This window comes from Apodemus sylvaticus, chromosome 1 (assembly GCF_947179515.1).
Source record: "Apodemus sylvaticus chromosome 1, mApoSyl1.1, whole genome shotgun sequence".
NCBI classification, from domain to species: Eukaryota; Metazoa; Chordata; class Mammalia; order Rodentia; family Muridae; genus Apodemus; species Apodemus sylvaticus.
Genome location: NC_067472.1, coordinates 185,128,373 through 185,155,760, shown reverse-complemented (window position 1 = coordinate 185,155,760; position 27,388 = coordinate 185,128,373). Strand labels below are relative to the sequence as shown.

At 54.9% G+C, this 27,388-nt stretch overlaps 2 protein-coding genes across 3 annotated transcripts; one reads left to right on the top strand and one right to left on the bottom strand.

Moving 5' to 3' along the window:
* The first annotated feature begins 4,241 nt into the window (after positions 1–4,241).
* Ttc9b (tetratricopeptide repeat domain 9B) lies at positions 4,242–6,331 on the top strand. The gene is made up of 3 exons (XM_052179761.1): positions 4,242–4,662; positions 5,218–5,400; positions 6,216–6,331. Exons 1-3 carry the CDS (start codon positions 4,242–4,244, stop codon positions 6,329–6,331), a joined length of 720 nt encoding a protein of 239 aa, XP_052035721.1.
* Positions 6,332–6,589: 258 nt separating this feature from the next.
* Positions 6,590–26,058, bottom strand: Map3k10 (mitogen-activated protein kinase kinase kinase 10). 2 transcript variants are annotated; one of them, XM_052168097.1, is made up of 11 exons: positions 24,835–26,058; positions 23,604–23,696; positions 19,928–20,108; positions 14,539–14,687; positions 13,989–14,164; positions 12,989–13,235; positions 11,358–11,474; positions 9,099–9,252; positions 8,912–9,024; positions 7,962–8,639; positions 6,590–7,195 (listed from the first exon to the last, which is right to left on the bottom strand). In XM_052168097.1, exons 1-11 carry the CDS (start codon positions 25,514–25,516, stop codon positions 6,867–6,869), a joined length of 2,919 nt encoding a protein of 972 aa, XP_052024057.1. In that variant the 5' UTR covers positions 25,517–26,058; the 3' UTR covers positions 6,590–6,866. The 2 variants fall into 2 exon arrangements, with proteins under 2 accessions (XP_052024057.1, XP_052024063.1); XM_052168103.1 differs by lacking the exon at positions 23,604–23,696.
* Positions 26,059–27,388: the final 1,330 nt, after the last annotated feature.

Genomic DNA, 27,388 nt, shown 5'->3' with positions numbered 1-27,388 from the left:
AGAGATGGCTCAGTGGTTAAGAGCGCCGACTGTTCTTCCAGAGGTCCTGAGTTCAAGTCCCAGCAACCACATGGTGGCTCACAACCATCTGCCATGGGATCTGACACCTCTTCTGGAGTGTCTGACGACAGCTTCAGTGTAGTTGCATATCATAAGAAAAAAATAAATCTTTAAAAGAGAAAAAAGTCCAGCGTTTTAAATCTAGATGGGGACTTGCAGCAGATCACAGCTGGAGGCCGTTTGTTGGGCACTGGCACTGTCTCCGACTGACTGCTGGAGGAGGCTGGAGGCCAGAAGAGAACGGCAGGGTGTGCAGAGTGAGGATGGCCCTGCTCCGCTCTAAGTGTGCCGCGCTTGCCTGCAGCGACCCTGCCTTGCAGGTGTGTGTATGTACAGGGGAGGGGGCCACATCACTGCCAGGGACCCTGGTTGTCACTTGTCCTCCTGGGTCTGGAGGGTACAGGGGGCTGGACTGCTGCTGTTTGTATTCAAGTATTAAATTCTGTACCCCAAGATCTTCTTACTCCAAGACTAGTGGATCCTCCTGTCTACCAGCCTTCGTTATGTTAAACCTTGCTCCCCCTCTCCCCCAATGACTAAAGATAGAGGAAGGCAGCCGTTCAGTTACCTGGCAGGAGGTGGCAGATAGAGCGGAGATGGAGAGGGAAAAGGACGTGGAGGAGGAGGAGGAGGCCACCATGAGAGGAGGTGGACCACGCGAGCACCAGGCCAGTAGCAAGGGACATAAGTTAGAACAGTTCAAAACCTGCCCGTGGTCTTGGCGGAGGGTAGTGTGTCTTGGTGCTCTCGGGCACCAAGTAGTACCTGCCTCCTTACTGTCGTCACCATCTAGGAGAATAAAAGAAAATTACAGGAACAACTTTTTTATTTTTCTGAGTTGGTAAAAATGAGATGTGGATCCATTTGTGCTTCTCTGGGGATGGTTTTGCTTTCTTGGGAACTCTCAACCTAGCCTCAGGGTGCGTTTCCTTAGAATCCCCCAGTGAGGGGCTGGGGGCGTGGCTCAGTGGTAGAGCCCCTGCCTAGAATCCCCCAGGGAGGGGCTGAGGGCATGGCTCAGTGGCAGAGCCCCTGCCTAGAATCCCCCAGGGAGAGGCTGGGGGCGTGGCTCAGTGGAACAAGCTGGAAGCCTCAGGTTCTACCCGCCCTCCCCTCTTTTGTTCTCAGGGTAGGTAGGGTAAGTGTCCACATTCAGTTCCACTTTACCTTCCCTTGGCTTCTGGCTCCCTGTAGCCGCATTTTTAGAGACGAATAAGGTGTGACTTCCCTTCCTTAGTATCTTCTAGTCCCAACCTGCCCCAGCCACTCCCAACTCCAGGGACTTCTATCAATCTGTCTATTTAGCTCAAACCTCTCGTTTCCTTTCCTTTCCTGCTTCACTTTTTCAATTTTCTCCATGGTGTTCCCGTTCCCTGGAACTGTGCAGGTTCCGCACTGCGCTCCTAGCCCTCCTCCACCCCCTACCCCACCCCGCCCTGCCGAGCCTCTGTCTTTCTAAATGACTCACTGCCCCTACGGCGTCCGGGGCACTAGCTTGGCAACCCCTCGCTTGCTTCGCATCTCCCCACACCTCCCGGAGCCCCACTCAAACAAACAGACAAATAAATAAATAATAAATTCAAAACAAAACCCCAAAGTACCTTGGTAGTTTTTTAATTCAACAAAAAGTGTTTCTTTTATTTGGCGAGCCCTTCATCCTTATTGATTTTCAGCCCCCACCCCCGCACTCGATTTTGACTGGTTGCCTCCTGGGTCCTGGTTGGATAATCACAGCAAACCTCTTAAAGAAAGGAAGAGGCAAATTCTAACCCCTTCCGCCAGAGGGCACTGGCGGGCTTCCCGAGGACAGCTCCTCAGGAAACAAAAACAACTCCCCCCCCTCCCCCAAACTGGGATCCTTTCAGAGGTGAGCAGAAACTGCCCAGGATGGACAAGGTGAGTAAACTGGGCCCGCCCAATTTACCGAGAGCACGGGCCTTGATTTGGTTTGCCAGCTTTGCAAATTTCGTAAACCTAATTGAAGATGTGTGATTCCATAAACACTAATACACATGCCTGTATGCATACATCATATATACATAATATAGGGTCTTACTAAGTAGCCCAGGATGACCTCAAATCTAGTTTTGCTGCCTTCGCTCCCTGGGTTCTGGGATTACAAGCACGTGCCACACTCTTGGATAATTCAATGTTATAAAGGATTCATTTATTCTCGTGTGACTGAGTCTGTGTGTATAAATGCTGGTGCTCTCTGAGGCCAGAGAGAGCATTGGATTCCCTGGGGCTGCAGTTACACATGGTTGTCAGCCACCATGCGGGTTCCAGGAACTGCACTCCGACCTTTCTGCAAACTCAGCAAGAGCTAATCCTGAGCCCTCTCTTCAACCCTAACTTGATACTTTTTAACTGATTGTAGAATCCCAACACACCACACACACAGGCCTGGGAAGGTCATCAGCCTGGGAAAGTCCTTCCTGTTTGAGGGCTGGAATATAGTTTATAGTTGGTACATGAAGCCTTGGATCAGATCTCTGGTGTTGCATAAACTCCAAGTGTGGGGACGTGAACCTGTAACGCCAGCACTGGAGAAGTAAAAACAGGAGGATCTGAAGTGAAAGGCCACACCCTCAACAAATAGTGAGGTTGTTTTTTTTTTTTTAATTATCTCTTTTTACTTTATGTGCACTGGTGTTTTGACTGCATATATGTCTGTGTGAGGGTGTCAGAACCCCTTGAGCTGGAGTTACAGACAGTTGTGAGCTGCTGTGTGGATGCTGGGAATTGAATCCAGGTCCTCTGGAAGAGCAGCCAGTGCTCTTAACCACTGAGCCACCTCTCCAGCTCGCTCCACCTTTTTGTTGTTGTGGTTTTGTTTCTTTTTTGCCTGCATATGAGCATCTTGAAAAGAAACTGTAAGAGGATTTTAAATTTACATTTTTTATTTGTTTGTGTGTGAGTGTTTGTGTGCGCGCGCGTGCACGCGTGCCCAGGTATATGTAGGAAGGGGTCAGACGACCACTTTCACGAGCTGGTTCCACGTGGTCAGGTTTTGGCGGCTACTGCTTTCCCCTACTGAACTATGTTGCCGGCCCATAATGAAAGAATTTCTTTCCTTTTCCCCCTCTTTTTTGAGTCAGGGTCTCACTGTATAGCTCTGGCTGGCCAGGAAACCACAAAGTTCCGCCTGCCCCTGTCTCCTGAGTGCAGGGATTGCAGGTGTGTGCTACCGCAGCGCAGCCACATTTTCTCGACTGTCCTTATTGTACTGGTGGTTCTGGGCTGTCAGTGGGGACCCTTGTCACCTCCTCACTGGCTTGTCTGGAAATGAATGAAGGCCAGGGACGGAATGGCCAGGTTGCCGAGTTGCCCTTCGTCCAGGAGTCCCCAGGCCCGCTTCAACCTAAGGCAGATGTCTCCTCCAGACTTCTCCATCCTAGCCACCAGCCTTCTGTGCTTCCCAGGATCACCCAGTTTGAGCTGCCCCAGGCCTGTCTCTCCGCTAGACTGTGAACCTAGGTGTGGCTATAATCTAAATAATTCTTCCTCTCTCCTCCTCCTTCTCCTTACTCCACCCCCCACACCCACCTTTTCTTTGTAGCCCATGGCTGGTCTGGAATTTCCTCTTTAGCACCAGATTAGCTTCAAACTTCTTTGCACGCTCCTGCCTCAGATAGCCGAGTGTTATTATGGCAGGTGCTACCCCACATGGCCCATCACCCCCCAGAACAGAAATTGAGCAATGGCTACTTGTTTGTTACATAAAGACTCTATCCCAGCGTGTGTGCTATTGTCCCACACTACAGTACTACAGGTAATTTGAGGGGATTGTCCAAATCATACAGTAGTGAGAAACCAGTGTCTGAATCCGGGCAGCTTGACTATCCTGTATTCTTATCCAACATGCCAAATGACTAGTGGGCTGAAAACCAGCTTTCCACAAAACCGATGTCTGCCCGCTCAGCCTTTTTCTTCTAGAAATCTCCGGGAGAGCATGCAGGCGGGTGGGAGGGTAAGAACTGTGGGGACAAGGGAGAGGCGCCAGAACAACTAGACCCAAGCTGATTTGAGGATGAGCGAGGGGGAGTTTGGAGGGGTTTTTCTAGACCCATAGGGGGCAGCCGGAGACGGCAGCTAGAGATGTGGGGGCGGAGAAAGGGTGGGGACCGGCCCCGCGGGGGGCGATGCGGTAGCTGCAGCGGCGGCCGCAGGAGTTTCCCACAATGCAGCGCGGCGCGCTGTCCCCGGTGCTGATGCTCAGCGCTGCCCCGGAGCCTCCACCGCGCCCGCCTCCCGCCCTTTCCCCGCCGGGCCCCGGCTCAGCGCCTCGCCATGGCTCTGCTCGGTCGGGTCCTGCCCCAGAGCCGTCTGGGGGCCTGGCCGCGGCGCTCGACAGCAGCCTGCGGGCTGCCGTGGCGTTCAAGGCGGAGGGTCAGCGTTGCTACCGAGAGAAGAAGTTCCGAGAAGCCATTGGCAAGTACCACCGGGCACTGCTGCAGCTGAAGGCGGCTCAGGGGGCTCGCCCTGGCGGTCTGCCCGCCCCCTCCCCGGGACCCACCGCCAGCCCGGGGCCCGCCCGCCTCAGCGAGGAGCAGCGGCGCCTGGTGGAGAACACAGAGGTTGAATGTTACGACTCCCTCACTGGTACGGGGCCGTCGGGGGGCGCGGAAGACACGGGTGAGACGGGTGGGTGGTGAGAGGCAGTCAGGAGGCTTGTGGGTGGTGGCTGGAAGCTGAAGGAGTCGGGGCTGTGATCTGACGGGGAAGACTACAGAACTTGATGAGGACAAGAGTTGGGAGTAGATGGACAGGGCTTCTTGGCTGGAGTAAGCAGGGGCTTGGATAATGAACCGGGCTCTGGACTTGGTCTTCTACGCCCCGCTTCCCTGACTCAGTCTTTCCCCCGCCTGCCACGCACGAGCCAAGCTTAGAAAGGCTTACCCTGCACCGGCTGTTTTGTTCTTGGACCCTCACTCTGTAACTACTTGGGAAACCTCCAGCTAATTGCCTCACTTGTCTGTCCTGCGCCCTCTAGCGGCAGTGCAGAGAGCTCTTCTACTAACGGGCTAGCCAATTAGTGTCCCCTGGTGGCCAGAGCAAACCCTTGGGCCCACGGGAAGAGGCCAGGTTATTCCAGGCCATGTGAATCCTAGGGGATGCAGGCTGTGTCTGAGCATACAGGGTCTCTGCACCCCACAGCTTGCCTCCTGCAGTCGGAGCTGGTGAACTATGAGCGTGTGCGTGAGTACTGCCTCAAGGTGCTGGAGAAACAGCAGGGCAACTTCAAGGCCACCTATCGGGCCGGCATCGCCTTCTACCACTTGGGTGATTATGCGCGTGCGCTGCGCTACCTACAGGAGGCCCGCAGCAGAGAGCCCACAGGTGAGTGGCTGGGCGGGGCTGGGCGGGGCTGGGCGGGGCTGGGCTGGGTTGGGCTGGGCTGGGCCAGGCCGGAATGGGCGGAGGGTTAGAGCAGAGGAAACCAAGGCAGGAGGAGCAGGGCACAGCCAAGCTGCCTCAGAGCGGTGCTGTCACCAGCTCTGGACACGCTCTGTAGCTACCTAAGGCTCCTCATACACCCACCACCCACCCACCACCCACCACCCACCTTCCCCACAGGCATACTCGTCTTGTATCCTCCCCAACCAACTCTCTTCATTGGGAATCGACCCTGGGGCCTCATGCATGCAGGGCAAGCACTCTACGGCCTAGGCTACATCCCAATGCATTGACCCATCCATGTCCCTACCCAGTCACCGCTGATGGCCTTGGCTATGTCTCCCCCACACCCATAGTCCTTCACTCCCTCCCGGTCGCATTCGGCTCCTCGTCACCCTTCGCCCTCCACTCCTGCTCGGAACGCCTCATCTCTGCCCTTGGGGCGAGCAAGCAGTCAGGGTACTCGTGTGTGCATGTGTGTGTGGACACCACCCAGCCCATGGGAAGGGAGCACAGCAGGGCTGTGGGAGCACAGAGGCAAGATTAGCTTAGTGGCTTGGTGAGAACAGTTTTCACTTGGGGAGGAGTGGAGGTGTGAGAGGAGCGGCTCCTGACAGAACAACGCCGCCGCTGCTGCCACCGCACGTGTGAGGTAGGAGGTGTGACATGTCTCTGGGTGGCTGGCACAGCGGCGGTCTTGAGGACACACCGGCTGCTGTCTCGGGACACCCGGATAATGTTCCCGTCCCTCCCCACAGACACCAATGTTCTCCGCTACATCCAGCTGACTCAGCTGAAGATGAACCGCTGCAGCCTCCAGAGGGGAGACAGCAGTAGTGGCGCCGGAGGCCCAGCTCGGGATGTTGTGGGCTGAGGCCGGGGGCAGCCTCTACCTTACTCCCCCAACCTCCCCCGGCAACTCCCCGACTCCTGCGTTTCCTGGTAAAGCACCTGCCACTGGAGTCTCCTTTGTGTGGTCTCATTGTGGGGACGAAGGGACGCCTCCATGCCCAGGTGTCACTTCCTCAGAAACCCAGAGGCCCAGGGAGGACATGTAGGGTTCAGGGTGTCCCACTGTGGGTGGATCAGTACCAGGGCCCAGGCTGGAGAAGCACACACAGCCAAGCTTGGCTGGGGGCAGGGGTTACCTTTAATGCTGCGTTTTGTGCCAAATCCCCACAATGTCCTGTCCCTGAGTATCCCTGCCCACCCTCTCCCCACAGCAGGTTGGGCTCAGAGCTCCACAACCCGGGGTACAAAGGAATAAATTAAGTGTCCTCCCCTCCCCCCTTCCCCAATAAATAGAGTGAGTATCCTGCCCAGGGCCTCCCCCACCTTGGCAAATGGTGGGCTGTGGCGGGGCCTGGGGCGCTACATTCATGGCTGCCCAGGCGGGTGGCGGGCGGGTCTCAGTGAGAGCCATAGGCCCCACACAGGGGCACAGTACTGTCCTGGCTCTGGCCCTCCATGTCCATGTCCAGCAGTGTGGGCTGCGCGCTGGGGGGCCCCGGGCTCTCTGGAGTGTCTGGCCCGCTCGGCGGCGGCGGCGAGAAGCCCAGTGTCCGGCCAAACGACACCAGTTTCCAGGGGTCCAGACGGGCGCGGCTGGCAGCTGGCCGGGGTCTTGGGGCAAAGGTGAGGGTGGTAGGGCGGCCGGGGAATTCCAGGGGCCGACGCCGGGTGGGGAACAGGGCCTGGGGGTCGGGCAGTCGAGGGAAGTCCAGGGGGTCTCGAGGACCTAGGAAAGAGGATCACGTGCAGTGAGGGCTGGGGTAAGGGCGCCTGCCGTCTCCACACCAACACTCATGCGTGGAAGGTGGCCACCGGCTTCTCTGAGGAATCCTCAGCCCTGGCCGCGCCTGGCTCTAGTAAGGCCACAGCGGCCCTGTACAAGTTCTCGCAGCATCCAGGGGCTTGTTCTGGAAGACGACCTTTTAAGCCTGTCTGTAACAGGCTGGCCTGGAGCGCTGTAGCGGAGGGTGCCCTTGAACCCCAGAACATGAGGTTGGAGGATTGTGCAAACATCCAGTCTTCTGTGGTGTTGGGGAGCACACCCAACATGTCAGACAATTATTCTACCGCAGGTGCTGCACCCCGGCTCATCTTTCCATCTTAGGGACAGAGTCTCAGGTAGCAAAGGCTGGTATCAAACTCTGAATGTGTCCCAGGATGGCACAGTGTGTGCCACTACCCCCAGCTCATGCCTGCCTCTCTGACGGGATCTAACGGCACCTCGCTGACACTCACACCTGACCACAGCAGCTGTAAACCAGAACTCGGGGCCTGAAGGGCACAGTGACCATGCCATCCTGACCACATTGCTGGCTAATAGCTGATGGCTACCAATGCTTCCACTAGCCATCAAGTCACCTGCCCTGTCCCTGCAGACATTACATTGTCACCTCCCAATTTATCCTGTCTCAGGCATCCCCAAGCCCCGCAATGGCCCCGGCAAGGCCGCGGGTCAGTAGCCTGTGAAAGCCGGCTTGTAGGGCCCCACTCACCGTGGTTGGTGAGCTCCGGAGGCTCCCGCTGTCTCAAAGCCCCATCCGATGGCGTCCGCCTGTGTCCACGGCTCACGGCGTGGGCGGCAGTGACGTGGGTGGGCGTGAGCGACTGACGGGGGTCCTTTTTGAAGCTCTCCAGCTCCACGTCCACTAGAGGGTTGGTACCCGGAGAGGGCGCGAGCGGAGAGGGCGGAGGGGAGGGTGCGGCGGGGGCAGCCTCGTCACTGTCGGAGCGCAGCAATGATCGCGTAGAGTTACAATCGGATACAGAGGATAATGACACCAGGGTGGCCGAGGGGGCCAGGCCCAAGCCCGCGGTGGTGTCTTCGCGGCGACCTCCTGGGCGCCCGGTTGGGCTGAGCCCCCGAGGGAAGCGGCCAGGGCGCGGGAAGAAGAGCCCGTCCAGCCAGCGCCGCTGCTCCTCGCCGTCCCCGGCCCGTGCCTCGGCCACATCGGCGCCCAGACCCACCGCGCTCAGCAGCGTGGCACAGCTTAGCAGCGCCAGGTCGCAGCGCCTCCGGGCTCCGTGTCCTGGCCGGGAGGGGGTCGCAGCTGGCGGCTCCCAAGCCGTCTGAACGCAAGGAGAGGGCTCGGCGGGCAGAGGCACCTTGAGGTAGGACGGGGTGGAGTAGGGGGAAGGGGGCACATCGCCTTCATCTGCCTCCGCAAATTCTTCTGCAATGAGAGGTCCGTCACTCAGCTGACCCTGCCTTTCCTCACCTTCCCCTTAGAATTGGTGGCAAGGACTTCTTCCAATGACCTCCAAATAATAGCAAAACTCCCCACTGCCATCCTCCAATCTCTCCAACGCCTTGCTCTGACAGTGGTTCCAATCCCCAGGCCAGGCTGCTGTCTCTGCTTCTGGGCGAGTCTCTCACCTAGGTCCGGGTGAGGAGCCCTCAGCCAGGACTCCCGTCCCACTCCTTCCAGAGCACCCACTCGCTTACCCATCTCATTGAGGCTGGCGAAGCCTGGCGCCATGGGCGTGTGCTTAGGGGATTTGCCCAGGTTGGGGGCGCTGGAGGACCACTGCTTGCTGCCTTCCCCCAGGGCCTTGAGCCTGCAGGGCACAGGGAGATGGGTCAGGGCAGGGCTGGGCAGGGCTAGGGGCGGGTGGGCAGCCCTACACCGCACCTCTCCTCTCCTCCGGCTCGCTCTTTCTGCAAAGTGGAGCTGGGGCCCCACGTCCTGCCTTTCTTCTTGCCCCCAACCAGCTCTTCCTTCTTTGGTGGCCCACTGCGGCTCCATGTTCCACTGCCACTGCCGCCGCCACAGTCCATGGGAGTCACTGCATGGAGAAGAGATAAGGAGTCATGGGAGGCCCTGTCTCCCGACAGCTACCACTGCTGCGGATGCGTCCCTCACAGCCACTGCCATCAGGGCATGGCCTGAGCCAACACAGTGACCAGCTCCTTGAGCAGCTCCTGCGTGGACCCCGGCGTCCTCGCTCCATCCCTAAGCCTTCATCTTCCTTCCGGTTGGCACAGCCCTGACTTCCGGAGACTGTGGCTCTGTTCTCCGTGCTCCCGAATGCGCCCTGGCTCTAATATCCAGTATGTTGTGTAGACAGATGCAACGCCCACCAAGTTGTCCTCTGACCTTCTCGTGCACCCGTCCACATGCATACACATACACTTACAAATGTAACAAAGATCATGAGCTTCAGTGAGACTGTCTTAAAACGAAAACCAGAGGCTGAGGAGGAAGTTAGTTTGTGCAGTGTTTGCCTCTTAAACAGTCCCTGGTTTTCCCGGTGCTGCATAAACCGGGTGTTGTGGCACAAGCTCCTAATTCATAACTGGAGAGGTAGAGGGGGAAGGATCAGGACTTCAGAGTTTGAGGCCATCCTCGGCTACACAATTGCAGAGCAGCCTGGGCTATGTGAGACCATGAGACAGGCATGTAAAGGAAAAGTTAGTAGTTTGGGATTTCACGTGGATTGCGACTCTGCGTGCTCCCCGTGTGTGGACAGCAGCCCCGCTCCCTCACTTGCACGGCCCACGCACACACCTCCAGAGCACACACCCGTGCCAGGCTCCATGTGTGTCCCCTCTTTAAACAGTATTCATCTCTCCACCCAGTAACAAGCAAATTGAGATGGCTCCCATCCAAGCCCCCAAGGATCTGGGCTCACCCAGCACGAACTGGTTTTGCCCTTTAGTCTCAAGTCTACTTTTAAGGTAAATCACCTATTTCCCATCTAATCCCTATGCATAATTAGACACAAGCACACACACACACACACACACACACACACACCTGCAGTAAGGGCAGAGGCACAGCTCAGTGACAGCTCACACACTTCACACACAGAATGCCATGAGGCTCTGCCCACGGCCAAACATGTTTTAAAACCTCAGGGCTGGAGCACAGCTCAGGGGTTGGGAGCACTGGCTGCTCTCAGAGGACCCAGGTTTGGTGGTCAGCACCCACATGCAGCTTAAAGCCATCGGTAGCTCCAGTTCTGGGGGACTCTGACCCCCTCTTCTGGCTTCCTCAGGCACTGTATACCATGGTGTATGGTCCCAGAAGCAGGCAAAACACTCATACCCAAAAAATGAAAATAAATAATAAAACCTTTTTTGTTAAATAATATTTTAAAAAGTCAGATTGTGTTTCCATGGCTGTATGTTCTGGCCCTGCAGCCCCCTTCTATAAAATACCCCCTTCCTCCTTGTTCTGCCGCTGGCCTCTGGGCTGGAGCCCGCCGCCCTTCTCCCCGGCTGTGCCTTCTGCCAAGGGCACGCACACTGTCAACCTCCAGGGACGCTGGCAGACCTCAGCCCAGGCCCACAGCTGGGCAGCGTCAGCCGCTCTGTGGCATCCACTTTCCTGCTGGGGCTCCCAGAAGCTGCTGATCTCCTATTTCGGCATGTGCTAGGGTGGCTCTGGGAAAGGCATGCACTGGAATGGAGAGTAAAGGATCCACTGCCTCCCATGAGGGTGGCGCATCCACAGCTCCGTCCACTCCAGGCTCCAACAGAACAAAGCGGAAGAGGGGCTCCTGCCTTCGGGACCACCATCTTCCGGCCCTCTTAAGTTGAGCTTGGGTGTGAAGCAGAACCGCAGCCTTTCTGGGCCTCCAGCCCGCAGATGGACCATACACTCCAGGGTCTCAACTCTGACCCAACCGTCTTAAAGCACGGCCATGTACTCTGAGAACCCTAATGCTCCCCATCTCCCAACTTTTGGTGCTGGGGACAGAATACAGTTACAGGCTCCACTCCTGAGCTGCACATACCCCCAGCACCAACGCCTTTTCTTCTATTCCCTTCCTGGAAATGACCTCGTTGATGATGTATTTTTGTTACCCGTCACCCCAGTGAGAACCAGGAATGCCAGCACCGTGCCACGGGTTTGTTGACCACCTGTGAGGGCCTTGTGTATACTCACATCGAATGGCCCTCAGCCGGGGAATGATGCTGGGGCTGGCAGGGGGGCTGGCCCCATCGGATCCTTTCCTCTTGTCCAGGGTGGGAGAGGCCTGCACGGTGATCTTATGTTCAAATCCTGAGAGAAGAAAGAGGCATTCCTAAGTACTGCGTGGCAGTACGCAAGAGAAATGCCCTCTGTAGAAACGGGATGGCAGTAGTGGTCACTGCGTCACACGCCGGATCTCAGAGTGCTCCCCACACCCATTAGCACCCAGGGCTGCCGGAAGCCTCTTAGAAGGGAGAGTCTTAGGCAACTCCTGAGTGAACAAACTTAGAGAGGTCTAAACTGGGCTTGACCAAGAATCCAGGCCTGAGATTCCACCACTGCAGCAGGTAAGTCTTATGCGACCATGGAGCACTTGGGGCAACAGCGGGAGTGGACTTTAATATTTACTCCTGACAGCGTCTAAGGAAGATACGACATTTGGTTGTTGGAGGCACTACAGATGCTGGGCACAAACTAGGCAGGTGAGTCTACTTTCCTCTACTTCAACTTTTATAAAACCTTAGCATAAAATTAAGAACACATGAATATTTGCAGTGCCAGCAGTCAAGCCTCTGCATGCTAGGCAAGTACCCAACCACTGACCTACATGCCCAGCCACCCCCCAGATCAGTTTGGCGGGGAGGTGTGCTGGGGAGTGTAACCCAGTGCTCTGTATCCGTTACAAAGTCAGGCAAGCGCTCGCTCTACCAGCAAGCCATGCCCCCGACCGTCTCAGAGCCACAGCCCCGTTACCTGTGTCATTTCTGGATAAGGTTTCACTATATAGATCAGACTGGCTGAGCTCTGTATCCTAAGCTGTCCTGAAATCAACCATCTGCCTCTGCCTCCCCAGTGCTGGTATTATAGGCAGGCACCATCATGCCTGACATGGAAACTTAACACCTAGATCAAGATGTGCTATAAATATAAATTGCACTGGATCTCAATGATTCAGTGCGAAAACAAGAACATATCTTAGTGGGTTTTTTTTTTTTTTTTTGGTATTGCTTATATAGCTATATTGGGCTGAATAAAACATACATACTGTCTCAGTTTTCTTTTGTGTTGTGATTTGAGATAGGGTCATATATAGATATATAGTCTGATCTTCAATTTGTTATACAAGGAAGATGGCCTTGAACTCCTAATCCTCCTGCTCCCACTTCCCAGGTGATAGGATCACAGGCATGCGCCACTGGCCTGGCTGCTTTTCACTTTTTCAGCATGCATGCTGCCAGAATCCTTAACGTTATGCAGCGGCTGTGCGTCGACAGCCTGGCTCTGTGGTCTGTGTCAGGTAGGGAACCAGTCTTTCGTTTTGTTTCTGAGACAGCCTCAACTAGTCTCCAGGGTGGCCCAGGAGACTTGAGTTCGTGCTGGTCCTCCTACCTCAGTCCCTCAGTCTCAGGATGGACACTGGATGCCACTTGTGAGCTACGGTTCTGGCTTTACGTGTCTCCTCTATGTGATGGACACATTTGCAACAGGAAAATACTTTAAGGTGCTGAGGGTGTAACTCGGTGGGAAAACAATCAAGTAACCCTCTACGGAGACAACCCCGCCCCCAAGAAGTTTCTAGGGGGCGCTCGGGAGCCGGGAGGTACCAGAGGGCAGGCTGATGTGGCTGCTTCCTTCCCGTAGCTTGAGCAAGCGGCTGCGCTTGAAGTTGCCCTTGCGTTTGCGGACCCTGGGCTTCTCCTGGCTCAGCTGGCTCATGAGCAGGTGCAGCTCGCGTTCTACGATGTCCATCTCTCGCTCTGCCAGCTCCTGCTCCCGTCGCCGCAGCTGCTCTTCCTGAAAGCGCTGCTCCTGTGCGGCCCGCAGGAGCTCCTCTTCCCGGCTGCGCAACTCCTGGTGAGAGGGAGGCAGGCGGGCCCAGAGCTAGGGCTTAGCTGCGGGGGCCGCCATGGTCCCAGGACAGGTGGGTCTTGTGGGCATCAGGCTCTGCGTTCACATCCCTCCAGTTTGGACCTTACTAGCTAAGATGTCTGTCATGGCAGGGCCTGAATTAGCGCCCAAACGATGCCTTTTCTCTTTCCTTTCCTTTCTTGTTTTAAGACAGGGTCTCATGAAACCTGGGCTGACTTCCAATCGTTACCCGGTGGAGGGTACCACGCACCACACCGCCGTGCCTGGTTCATGCCGTGCTATGATGCAGTCCAAGGTTTGAGTCTGCTAGGCAAGCGTTCTGTGCCCGCGCCGTGCTATACCCCAGTCTTCACCCAGCTCAGCTCTCACTTGTTAAGCAAGCTGTGCTTTGGTAAAGAGCAGTGGCAAACTTCAGACATGCCCCAAAGCAGAGAGCAGCACCCGCGTTACCCACTATCGCACTTTGGCAGTCACCTACACCTTGCAAGTCTGTTCCTTTTCACGTCTACCCTCTCCTAATTTATGCTATCATATTTATAATGTGCGCTATCACCTGTGAGTACTTCCGTACAGGGGCCCTTTTCCTTATCAGCCCGCCCACAGAGAGCTGTCTTAACATGCAGAAACACTCTGGATGGACCCGGGGAGGGTTCAGGGGAGGGTTCCGGGGAGGGCCTCTGAACGCCCAAGGCACCGAAGTTGGGGTCTGCACCCACCCTTGCCTCCTGCCCTCACCTTCTCCTTGGTCCGAAGGTCATGGAACATGTGCTCAATCTCCAGCTTCCAGTCTTCCTGCAGCGAGTGGAAGGACTCCAGGGGCATCTGGAACAGGGCTGACTGCTCGATGACCTCCAGCCGCTTCAGGATGCTGCCAAAATCTGGTCGCCCGTGAGGGTCTGGGTCCCAGCATTCTGGGGAGGGAAGGGGAGGGAGGACGGGGCAAGGGTAGCATCCATGCTCAGGGCAAAGCAAGACACAGCTAAGGTCCTGCCAACATGACAAGGGAAACAATGGCAAGGCACCCCAGGACCTGCTCAGAGGGATCCAGGTTCAGACAGGAACCCCAGTATCAGATGCCCTCAGGAACTCTGGCTCTGGCCAGACAATGGGCCTGGGAACCATGGAGGCAATGGTGGGGAAGATGCCCTCTGGCTGCCTGGGCTCCAGAGCCTTTCCCCCATTCCTGGGCCCACTGGAATGCAAGGATGTATAAAGGGGAGAGGTGTGGCCCAAGGGGCCCTGTCCCCAAAGCTGAGCCTACCCTCTCCACAGGGCCCTGGCTCACCCTCCAGTAGGCGGGCAAAGGGCTCGGGGCACGTGGAGGGGATGGGTAGCGTCAGCTTGTTCATAGCCACACCGTAAGCCACGGCCAAGGCGTCGATTTCTCGGTAGGGGACCTCCCCGGTCAGCAGCTCCCAGAGAAGAACCCCGAAGCTGCAGGCGGGGAGAGGAGGGTGATGCCACAGTCCACCCCGTCTTCACCGTACTCCAGCCCCCCCTGGCTCCTACTTCCAGCCTAGCTGGTGAGGCCACAGGCGCCTGGTTAACCTCACAGGCTTGTTCCTCAAAAGGTTGTCTCCCGACATCTTCTGTCTACTTTTCTGACACCTAATCAAAACCAAAGTGGAACCCCGATGCCTACCGGGAAATGCCTCCTGGCTGTCCTGGGACCTACTGTGTCCAACAGCTTGGCCTCAAATTTCCAGAGATCCACCCGCCTCTGCCTCCTGAGCTGAAGTTAAAAGGGAGCATCGCCACACCCGGAGCCATCTTTTTAATGAGTTCATCACTTCTTTGTCTTTTTTAAAGCTGCTTTATTGTGGGAGCAGGGGAATGGCTCCACACCTGGAGGTCAGAGGACAAGTCACAGGACTGGGTTCTCGCCCAGCATGTGGGCCCCAGGGAACTAAGGCAGGCTGTCAGCCTTGGCAGCAAACACCTCTACCCACTCAGCCATCTTGTAGGCCCGAAAATCAGATCTTAAAAAAGGCTGAAGATTGACTCTAGGAGCTCATACACACACACTAGGCAAGCACTCGGGCACTGAGTATAGCATCACCTACAACAGCAGCAGGAACCTCCTCCTCTTCCTCCGTCTCCAACACAGCATGGTCTCACCATAGCCACAGCTGACCTGGAGCTCACTGGATAGCCCACGCTCAACTGACCCCAAACTAAAGGTACTCTGCCTCCGCCTCCCAGTGCATGCCTGGCAGGGCACAGCCTTCTTAGCATGCCTTCAAGGATCTCTGCAGTGCTGCTTCTAAACGCCCAGCCTCTTCCTTTATATACCCATCCCTTTTGTCAAGAACACTCTTCCTTTGTGTTTTATAACTTGTGTCCCCACCAGACACTGCTAGGCAGGCTTAGTTATCCTTACAACAAGGCTTCAAGGTAGAAGGAACTGGCACGATTCCATCTTGCCATCCTTAATGGCAAGGGATACCCCCTGTCCACCCTCCTTGTTTCTGGTTGGAATGTAGGCATGAAGCCTGGAGCTCAAGCAGCCATTCTGGATCATGAAGATAACAACCGGTTTTCAACAGGAGGTACGTAGCACGACGCCCTCCACCCCCACATCCCTGGAAACCCACAGGGGAGGTTTGATTGTTGCCCTGACTGGAGTGTCACTGGTAGCTGGGAGACATGGCCTTAGTGTCCTGACCTGTAACACCAACACCTTATTTGGGAACACATCCAAGAAGGAGCCCATGAAGTTGGAGCCAGTATATTGATATATGTGTGTGTATACATACATACACACACACACACACACACACACATATATGTTCAGCGACACAGATGACCACTTAATACAAAGGTAATTAGCCCTTCACCAAACAGTGGCCGTGCTGGGGAGCCAGCAGGAACGCCGGCCTGACTCAGCTCTGCCTCAAACACATCACTCTGCATCTTGAACAACTTGCAGCCTGGCTGGTGACTGGCAGTCAGTGGGCACACCAGGGTGTGACTGGCACCCTGCACCCGAGAGTAACACCCAGTGTGTCCCTCAGCCACAGGCACCGGCTCTGTGCGGCACTCCTTCTCCAGACCCTTCTCGCTCTGCTGCATTTGAACCTCCTGTGCCCCGACTGATCAGCTGGCCCCTGTGCCCCGACTGATCAGCTGGCCCCTGTGCCCCGACTGATCAGCTGGCCCCTGTGCCCCGACTGATCAGCTGGCTCCTGTGCCCCGACTGATCAGCTGGCCCCTGTGCCCCGACTGATCAGCTGGCTCCTGTGTCCCGACTGATCAGCTGGCCCCTGTGCCCCGACTGATCAGCTGGCTCCTGTGCCCCGACTGATCAGCTGGCTCCTGTGCCCCGACTGATCAGCTGGCCCCTGTGCCCCGACTGATCAGCTGGCCCCTGTGCCCCGACTGATCAGCTGGCCCCTGTGCCCCGACTGATCAGCTGGCCCCTGTGCCCCGACTGATCAGCTGGCTCCTGTGTCCCGACTGATCAGCTGGCTCCTGTGCCCCGACTGATCAGCTGGCTCCTGTGTCCCGACTGATCAGCTGGCTCCTGTGTCCCGACTGATCAGCTGGCTCCTGTGCCCCGACTGATCAGCTGGCCCCTGTGCCCCGACTGATCAGCTGGCTCCTGTGTCCCGACTGATCAGCTGGCCCCTGCGCCCCGACTGATCAGCTGGCTCCTGTGTCCCGACTGATCAGCTGGCCCCTGTGTCCCGACTGATCAGCTGGCCCCTGTGCCCCGACTGATCAGCTGGCCCCTCGTACTTAGAACTCAGCCTCCCACAGTGGTTCTGGGACCTGGGAGGGCTTCCCTGTCCACCCCTACCTACATTTATTTTCACACACAAATATTTTCCTGACCTTTACAATTATTTCACAATTTTCTTTTTTCAAACAAACAAACACACACACACCAAGGCTCACTATCCCCGACTGTTCCCAAACAGGCTAAGTAGACCAGGCTAGTCTAAACTTACAGAGATCCATCCACTGCCTCTGTAGTCTGATGCTAGGATTGAAGGTGTACACCACCATACCTAGCAACTGTTTAAAGTTGGTTGTGTGTTGTGTGTGCCTGTTTGCATTTGAGTGTGAACATACATGTCTGTGCACACAGAGGCCAGGGGTAAACTTCAGTGTGTTGTGTGTGTGTGCTGTCTGCATTTGAGTGTGTACATATATATCTGTGCACACAGAGGCCAGGGGTAAACTTCAGTGTGTTGTGTGTGTGTGACGTCTGCATTTGAGTGTGTACATACCTGTCTGTGCACACAGAGGCCAGGGGTAAACTTCAGTGTGTTGTGTGTGTGTGTCATCTGCATTTGAGTGTGTACATATATGTCTGTGCACACAGAGGCCAGGGGTAAACTTCAGTGTGTTGTGTGTGTGTGCCGTCTGCATTTGAGTGTGTACATATATATCTGTGCACACGGAGGCCGGGGTAAACTTCAGTGTGTTGTGTGTGTGTGTCATCTGCATTTGAGTGTGTACATACATGTCTGTGCACACGGAGGCCAGGGGTAAACTTCAGTGTGTTGTGTGTGTGTGCCATCTGCATTTGAGTGTGTACATACATGTCTGTGCACACGGAGGCCAGGGGTAAACTTCAGTGTGTTGTGTGTGTGTGCCGTCTGCATTTGAGTGTGTACATATATGTCTGTGCACACGGAGGCTGGGGTAAACTTCAGTGTGTTGTGTGTGCCGTCTGCATTTGAGTGTGTACATACATGTCTGTGCACATGGAGGCTGGGGTAAACTTCAGTGTGTTGTGTGTGCCGTCTGCATTTGAGTGTGTACATATATGTCTGTGCACACGGAGGCCGGGGTAAACTTCAGCTGTCATTCTCAGGAGCTACTCACTTGCATTGTGTGGGGTTTTCTTTGTTTTTAAAACAGTCTCTGTGTAGCCTTTGTTGTAGTGGAACTCACACTGTAGACCAGGCTGGCCTCACAGAGATCTCCCTGCCTCTGCCTCCTGAATACTGCAATTATTGGTGTCCTTGGTTTTGTTTAAGACAAGTCCTCTCACTGGGATGTGTAACTTGTGGATTGGGTTAGACCACCGGCCAGCGAGTTGCAGGGATCGATGTCTCGGCCACCTCAGTGCTGCTGGGATCACCAGCACATCTCCATGCCCAGCTCTTATGTGGATGCTGTGGGTTAAACTCAGGCTATCATGGCCTTTGTGGGAAACACTTTACTGACTGCACTATCTTCTCAGCCCCCCTATTTTATAATTTCTTTTGTTACTATCTGTGATAGTAGGGAATTTATTTTGTGTTACTGAGGATTGAACTCAGGGCACTACAGCAAGTTATGCAAGTATGCTCTCAATGAACTACACCCCAACCCCTCACTGGGGCCTCTAGGCAGGGGCTCTACCACTGAGCCACGCCCCTGCCCCTCACTGGGGGATTCTAGGCAGGGCTCTACCACTGAGCCACGCCCCCAGCCCCTCACTGGGGGATCCTAGGCAGGGGCTCTACCACTGAGCCACGCCCCCAGCCCCTCACTGGGGACTCTAGGCAGGGGCTCTACCACTGAGCCACACCCCCAGCCCCTCACTGGGGGATTCTAGGCAGGGCTCTACCACTGAGTCACACCCCCAGCCCCTCACTGGGGACTCTAGGCAGGGGCTCTACCACTGAGCCACGCCCCCAGCCCCTCACTGGGGGATTCTAGGCAGGGCTCTACCACTGAGTCACGCCCCCAGCCCCTCACTGGGGGATCCTAGGCAGGGGCTCTACCACTGAGCCACGCCCCCAGCCCCTCACTGGGGACTCTAGGCAGGGGCTCTACCACTGAGCCACGCCCCCAGCCCCTCACTGGGGACTCTAGGCAGGGGCTCTACCACTGAGCCACGCCCCCGCCCCTCACTGGAGGATTCTAGGCAGGGCTCTACCACTGAGTCACACCCCCAGCCCCTCACTGGGGGATTCTAAGCAGGGGCTCTACCACTGAGCCACACCCCCGCCCCTCACTGGGGGATTCTAGGCAGGGCTCTACCACTGAGTCACACCCCCAGCCCCTCACTGGGAGATTCTAGGCAGGGGCTCTACCACTGAGCCATGCCCCCCAGCCCCTCACTGTGGGGACTCTGGGCAGGGGCTCTGCCACTGAGCCACGCCCCCAGCCCCTCACTGCGGGACTCTGGGCAGGGGCTCTACCACTGAGTCGCGCCCCCAGCCCATCACTGGGGACTCTAGGCAGGGGCTCTACCACTGAGCCACGCCCCCTGCCCCTCAACAGAGGATGGATTCCAGGCTTATGCTCTACCCCTGAGCTACATCCACTAACCTCTAACTTTTGAGACAAGCTCTAAGTTGCCCAGGCAGGCTTTGAACTTGCCATCATCCCGTCTCTGCCCCCTTAGTAGATGGGATAACAGATCTCTCCTACCGGAAAGGGTTCTCTTTCTGTCTGCTGATTGTTGTGTCTCCACACCTGTGTAGCTGGGAGAAAGAACGGCTGCACCAGGCTCTGGACTTCCCGATTCCATGACTACACAGGGGACGGTGTCAGAAGCCCTTCAGTGCTAACATCTCTTTCTTCTGAGATTTTTTATTCAGGTATAAATTTTTACTCGGGACCTGTTTGAGCCTCAGGAACACTTAACTGCTTGGTCACTCCCCCAGATGTCCCTCCCGCCAGCGCCTCCTCCCTCTCCCTCTCCCTGAGGACACCCGCCAGCCTCTCAGCACCTCCAGACATCGCTGCTTTTGGAGAAGAGGGAGAGGCGGATAACCTCAGGAGCCATCCAGGCGTAGGTCCCCGCCGCACTCATTTTGGTCGTCTTGTGCCACTCTCGGGCAAGGCCGAAGTCTGTGATCTTGAGCACCGTGTCAGCGAGGTTGTGGTTCTCAATGGCCTCCAGGATTAGGACTGGGGGTAGGAAGAAAGGTAAGTCATCAAGACCTGACAGCCGGGGCCCCAGGCGTCCTCTTCCCCTTTAAGAGGTTATGGGTCCCCACTCTGCACTGTCCCTTCCTCTCCCTGGTCACCACAAGTGACTCCTTGCTTCTAATGCTCAGGCTTCCTCAGGGATGGCCTTCTTCAACACAGTCAACACTGCCCCTCCTGCTGCTTCATACCAACCAGGCAGAGGGTGAAGCCCTAGGTTTTAGCTCTGGGAGACTCATACTACTTAAAACTGGCCAAGAAGAGGGGATGGAGAGCCAGCCCAGCCATTAAGAGTGTGTACCAATCTTGTAGACAACTTGAATTGTATTCTCATCAGACAGCCTACAACCACCTGTAACTCCAGCTCCAGAGGACCTGATGCTCTCTATTGGACTCCACAGAAACGGGCACTCACACACACACACACACACACACACACACACACACTCACACACACACACACACACACACACACACACACACACACACACTTTTAAAGGAAAAGGTAGACACAGTTGGGCATGATAGCACATGTCTATAACCCCAGAACTTGGGAGCCTGAGACAGATGATTTGGAGGCCAACCTGGGAAAGACTTTGTCTCTAAAAACCAAAAAAAGAAAAAAAAAATATATATATATGACAGGCCAATTCAAAGCTTAGCCTTCAAGAAGTCTCTGGCACAATCTTGGCCTCTAGAACTTCTGCCACCACCATGATAATGTGCTTTAAGTAGCTGCTGATCCAAAGGAGGTGGGAGATACTTGGGAGTAGATCCCCTCTACCCAAGTCCAGCTAAATCATTTTGCTCCCCCCCTGTCTATCTATCTCTAAGCGCACAAACAGTGACAGGTAGCTTTTGTCACACACTGGGTTTGGGGAAGGTATGTCATGCAGCCTCACAGTTATCAAGACTGGCAGATACCACTGAGCATACAGAAGAGTTCTTTTTTTTTTTTTTTTTTTTTTTTTTTAGATTTTTTTGGTTTTTCTGAGACAGGGTTTCTCTGTATAGCCCTGGCTATCCTGGAACCCTCAGTCTGTAGACCAGGCTGGTCTTGAACTCAGAAATCTGCCTGCCTCTGCCTCCCAGATTGCTGGGATTACAGGCGTGTGCCACCACGCCTGGCTCATACAGAAGAGTTCTAGCTGACCAGAGGCAGTACGTCGTCTAACAATAGAAATCCTTTCTAAGAATGGACTCGTAATTTTTATTGCCTAGCAAACTAATTCTTAGAAAAGTTACTTGATCAAAAGCATATGGCTATCTAGATAACAGTACAAAGACCTGAACCAGCTTCGCCATCTCTGTTCAATGTCTTCATGCTGAGAGTTTATGCTCTGCATGTTTGAGTGATGGGTACTGAACCCAAGGCCTCATGCATGTGAGGAAAGCACTCTAAGACTATGTTACAGCCTTGGCTTGGTGTGTGTGTGTGTGTGTGTATTAATGCATACATTTGCCTGTATGTTTACATGTCCAACATGTGCATGCCTGGGGCCTGAAGAGACATCAAGTGTAGAATCCCCTGGAACTGGAGTCACAGACGTTTGTAAGGCACCTTGTGGGTGGTAGGAACTGAATCATGTTAGCTATGTTCTTTGCAAGAGTAGCCAATGCTCTTAGCCACCAAGCTGTCTCTCCAGCCTCCAGGCCTGGGCTTTGCTGTTTTGAGAGACGGTCTCACACTGTAGTCCAGTCTGACCTCAAATCTGCAGCCACCTCTACAGCGCAGTCCCGAGCACTGCGATTCCATGCTCGTCTCCATGCTCCTCCAGGTTCACTATGTCTCCACAGAGGCACACTCTTCCCGCCTCACAACTGTCCTGCTTTCCCCGGCTCTCTTCGTAAGGCTGGTTCCTTTATGTTCAGTTTTTGTGCGCCCAGATATTGCCTTTCTTGACCATCAAATGAATTCACCACAGTTTCTTCGGAGTCTCTGTAACTCTCTGAAAACTGATATTTATCTTCCTTTTCCCCCTCTCTCTTCCTATCATCTCTCTATCTATATCTATATGTATCTATCATCCCCATATCTATAGGGAGGTTGATCGATCAATCAATCATCTATTCTTATTTACTAATATAAATTATGCATTAGTGAGGGGTAGGGTTTTTTCCTGCTCTTCTTTTTCTTTTTTCTTTCTTTCATTTTTTTTTTTTTTGACAGAGTCTCATTAGGTAGCCCTGGCTGTCCTGAAACTCACTCTGTAGACCAGGCTTGCCTTCAACTCACAGAGATCCACCTGCCTCTGCCTCCTGAGTGCTGGGATTAAAGGCTTACAATACCACACCTGTCTCTTCTCTTTCCAAAAAATATGTTTATCTATTTTGTGTGTATGCATTTGTGTCCCAGACATGTCCCAGGAGATAAACTAAAGTTGCCAGGCTTGGCAGCCCCTGCCTGTGTCCAGCTAGCCATTGGACTGGCCCCTGATCTATTTATTTATGTAGATGGGCTCCTACCCTGTTGGTCAGATCAGCCCGGATTCATTATGTAGCTCAGGCTGGTCTCAAACTTCCGGCAGTCCTCTTGCTTCAGCCTCTAATACTGGGATTAGAGCCACTACACCTAGCTGTCCCTAGTCTCTGCCATGACCCTGGAGCCAAGGACGAAAGGCAGAAGATGCTTACGAATGACTAAACTAAGCCAAGCATGTTAGTACACATCTGTAACTCCATCACATCGGAGGCTGAGGTAGCAGATTGGTAAAACTAAAACTAACCAAACACCAAAACTAAAACAAACCAGGTGTCAGGATGGCTGAGAAGGTAAAGGCACTCGTGACCTGATGATCTGAGTCCCATCCCAGAGCCCTCATGGTAGAAGAAGCGGCATTATTCCTGGTGACTGTCCTCTGATTTCCACACATGCATGGTGATGTGTATTCCGAACCCCAGTAGTAAAAAATTAAGAAAAAATTACTGAAGCAAAGAACAAATGGCCTCAGACGGGGAACTTCTTGGGGAAGGGTGTAGGGAACTGTTGCAGGACCCATGTCCATTACTACCCCACAGGAAGCTCGGGGCTGGAGAGCGCAGCCACCTTGTGCAGGTTATATTAGAGATGCTCTATGGATCCTCTGGTTGAGCAAGGGCTTAGGATCCCCTCATGCCGTGGCCCTGCCTCTACTCACCCAGCATTTTAGAAACACTAGAATGTGGGCATCCATACAGGCAGGGAACACCTGCATCTGTTTTGTTGAGTCTCCCAGACTGGGCAGAGGCCTCAGAAGGTCATCAGCCCTTGGTCACTCTCTGTGTGGAATGTCTGAATGCCAGGCAGAGGAGATGAAAACCACTCAGCCCCTCTCTTCTAGGGGCTAAGGTTGCAGTCAGTAACAAGCTTACACAAAACAGCTGAGTAGAATCAAACAAACATGAAAATATAAACCAACAGGTAAAAAGGGATTGCTAAGGGGTAAGCATTGAAGGAGAAGGGAGGGGTCTCACATTCCTGGGTTAAGAATGACCTACTTGAGGGCAGGGAAGTGCAGGCCTCATTTGCTGTGGAGCCCCCTTGTGCATACTCTGGCCTTGGAAATACCAAATGCAAGACGGAGACCGTCACTTTAAAAGACAAAAATGAAAGATGTGGAATGAGTGTCAGCGAGGATGGGAGGACCAAGGAGGCACAGTCTCCCCAGCTGTACACCTAGGAGTGTCTAGCATACACCAGAACGATCTAGGAAGAAAGTAATGTCTCATCGATGAGGACTCTCGGGGAAAGAAAGCATGGTGTCTGGGTGCTTGGAGAGGGCCTAACTCAAGAGCATTACTATTTGCGGATGCCTCGAGATGCTTTTGGTGTAGATCTGATTTCTAGGGACCCTTCTCATCTACTTGGCCCACTGCTGACTCAATCAACCGGTCAGCTTTGTAGACTGTGACAGGCAAAGCAGCCCGGAAGCGTTTTTTCTATCAGCCAGTTTTCCCAACCCCTTCATCTGTTCCAGTCTGCTGGAGAACCAGCAGCATTTCAACAACAGTTTTGATTTGTCCCATTCCATTCCAACCCTATCCCCAGGGCACATAAGGCAGTGTCTGGAGACATTTTTGGTTTTGATAGTTGGGAGCAGGGTTGCAGAGTACTAATGACCTCTTGTGCATAGAGCCCTAAGGCCACAAACAACTCAAAGTGCACGGAACACTCACCCCACCAATGACAAGGCCACAAAGGTTAATAGTGACAGTCTTGGGAAGCCCTAGCTTCAATCAAGCCAGCTTCTGTTTATCTCTGCCTGGTAGACTCTGATGCCATCCATGATCAGGTTGTGGCATCATGAGGGCAGACTCTGCACGTGGCAATGAACACAGGCACTGTCATAGTGCCATGGATACACAATCATTGACCCACTGCGACTGTAGCCTAAGAGACAGTCTGTTTTCCAACCTACCTTCCTTCCTTCCTTCCTTCCTTCGGCTGGCCTCGAACTCAGAGATCCGCCTGCCTCTGCCTCCCAAATGCTGGGATTAAAGGCGTGCGCCACCACTGCCCGCCACCACTGCCCGGCTTCTTCCAACCTTTCTGAGCTTCCTTTTTCTTATTAATACAACCGAAGTCCCCTTCACCTGGCCCTGAAAGTCTATTGCTGCCCCTACTTGCCCCATGCACAGTGCCATCTGCTGTCCCCTGTCCTTTCCAACTATCTGGGCTTTGCCTCATAAGGTTCAGCGGAAGAGTTTTGGGAGAGAGGATACCACTTACTGTTGATGGACTTGAGGTCCCGGTGAATGATGGGCACAGGGGCATCATTGTGTAGATAGTTCATGCCCCGAGCCACCTGCACAGCCCAGTTGACCAGCACATGAGGGGGGACCCGGCGACCTGCCAGGACCCTGCTCAATGCGCCTCCCCGAGCATATTCCATCACTAGGCAGAGGTTCGGGGGACTGAGGCAGGCGCCCCTCAGGGCAATGATGTTGGGGTGCTGCAGGGCTCCAAAGAGCCGGGCCTCCTGGCGCACCTGCTCCGCTGTCACTGCCGGGTCCCGTTCAGGGTCCAGCCGGGCGGCCTTGACCGCTACTTCCTCTCCACGCCATAGGGCGCGATAGACCTTGCCAAAACCCCCCACACCGATGATCTCCTCCAGCTGCAGCTCGTGAAAGGGGATCTCCTGTGGCAGCTGGAGGTCTGTGGGTGCGGCGGGGGCAGCGGGGGCCACGTAGTTGCTGGGGAAGACGCCCACACGGCCGCTGGGCAGCTGCCCTGTCCACCAGCCCTCATCTCCAGACACCGCACAGTCCTGGGAAAGCACCTGGACGCGGTCGCCTCTCCGCAGGGTCAGCTCCTCGTCGCCCACCGCCTCGTAGTCGAACACGGCTGTCCACACTGGCCCCGCGGGGGTCGCGCCCCACTCTCTGGCCGCCGCCCCCTCCTCCTCCTCCATGGGGGAGGGGCCGGGGGCTGCGGGAGGCCGCTTCACGCAGGCTGCCCGCGGAATGCTAAGCGCGGGGCCGGGAGGCCGGGATGGGAGACCGTCCCTGCGGACCCCGGGGGGTTCCTGGGGACCATGGCTGGGGGGAGGGCCTCCGCTGGAGCGAAGGAATTAAAAAAAAAACAAAACCCTAAAAAACACCTTTTGCAAAGGACAGGACCGTCCCCTCGGATTTGCCTGTGCAGGAGAGGCGATAGGTTCACCTGTCCCCAAAGATGTCAGGGCACAAGGAGGGCCGGGTTGAGCGGGGCCCGCCGGCGGAGGCCGAGGCCGAGGGCAGCAAGCGGCCGCCCCTCCCCGCGCCTCTCACCCCGCGCAGCTCCACCGGCGGCCCCCGGCTCCGCATCCCCAGCCACGACCGCAGGGCCGGGCGGGGATGGCGGCGCCCCGGGGGCGGCCGCCCCGGGATGGGGTGGCGCGCCCCTCGGCCTCCTCACAAGAGGAACGCGTGGGCGGCCCCCATCCTCCTCAGCCGGCTCCTGGTCGGCCCCCCAAGTCCCTCTCCCCGCCCCCCCCAGGGCTCTTGGCGGTGTCCAGTGACGTGTGGTTGCCGCCGCCGCGATGCCGCCTGGGAGTTGTAGTCCCAAGTTGCGAGGCCTTAGGTTCGTCCTAGGCTACTCGAACCCTCATTCTTAGACCCTATCTCCTATCAGGGGGAATGAACCAACGCTTTTCACAAGCTCTGCAGGGGCCCCTCTCGTGTTGGGGTTCACGGTAACTGGCTCATTTAGCCAAGAGAAACATAGGAACTGAATGAATGGAAATTACGGACCGATACTCCTAAAGAGGTTCGGCAAGGTTCTCAAAATAGTCTCTCGGGTCCCTGACTGGAAGTGCATGCTGGGAAATGTAGTTCGTTCATGGATCTTTGCGCTCCACGAAAACACCTGCTTCAGAGAGCTATGGGTGACTGAAGCAAGTTAGCTCGCAAGCTTGTACCTCTGTGGGCAGAGGCAGGCTGGAGGGCGAAGTGTACTGTCTCAGAGATTTCAAGCCATTTGCTTGCCTCACCAGCTCTGGGATCACTCACATCTTCAGTCCGAACGTGACCATACTCTTCTGCCTCCTATAATGAGCTTCAGTTTGGAGGGAGGGGACAGAAAGGGGGGTTGCGGTGGGGGCTTTACTCAGATGATGTCATTAAATCTTCACGAAGAGCCTCCTTTACAGGTGACCCAGAGAAACGAAGTCACTTTGTTCAAGATTGCTAAATTATGAATGGCAAAGCAAGAGTCAAAAGCAGGTTAAAAGAAATTAAATAAAAAAAACCACTGCCACTGATTTTATTTTTAAATTGTGTGTGTGTGTGTGTGTGTGTACATGCATGCACCCAAAGAGGGCGTCGGATCTCCTGGAGTTTCAGTCACAGGTAGTTGTGAGCCACCCTACGTGAGTGCTGGGAGCCCAAATCCAGGTTCTCTGCAAAAGCCGTATATGCTCTTTAGCGCTGACCCATCTTTGCCCCGCTATGGTAACTAAGATTCTGGTATTAGTCGAGTTCATTTGTGGGGCAGGCAAAGAACTGACTGTCTGAGAGAGACAGAGGTGTGTGTGTGTGTGTGTGTGTGTGTGCGCGCGCGCGCGCCTGTGCCTTTATTGAGGCAGGCTGACTATCGCTGAGTTGGGAGTCCTTACAAGGGCTCTGTGCTCAGCATTTTATAAGACTTCTGGGTCCTCTCATCTTGCCTAGGCATTTGTCCTTCCAACCTTTCTCTAAGAAAGGAAACAACTCTGACAGGAAGGCCATTTCTGCTTTCTCTACTTGACCATATATTTTTCTAACTTTCCCTCAGCACCATGTTTTAAAAATGCTGTCTTTCCATG

Coding starts and splice junctions, on each gene's coding strand:
- Map3k10 (XM_052168097.1), bottom strand. CDS start 25,516: ATGGAGGAGGAGGAGGGGGCGGCGGCCAGAGAGTGGGGCGCGACCCCC. Junction 20,109..23,603: donor CTGCACTTCCCTGCCCTCAA/GTAGGTCATTCT, acceptor TCCTACCCCCAG/TCCTAATCCTGGAGGCCATT. Junction 14,165..14,538: donor CTTTGCCCGCCTACTGGAGG/GTGAGCCAGGGC, acceptor TTCCCTCCCCAG/AATGCTGGGACCCAGACCCT.
- Ttc9b (XM_052179761.1), top strand. CDS start 4,242: ATGCAGCGCGGCGCGCTGTCCCCGGTGCTGATGCTCAGCGCTGCCCCG. Junction 4,663..5,217: donor ATGTTACGACTCCCTCACTG/GTACGGGGCCGT, acceptor TGCACCCCACAG/CTTGCCTCCTGCAGTCGGAG. Junction 5,401..6,215: donor CCGCAGCAGAGAGCCCACAG/GTGAGTGGCTGG, acceptor CCCTCCCCACAG/ACACCAATGTTCTCCGCTAC.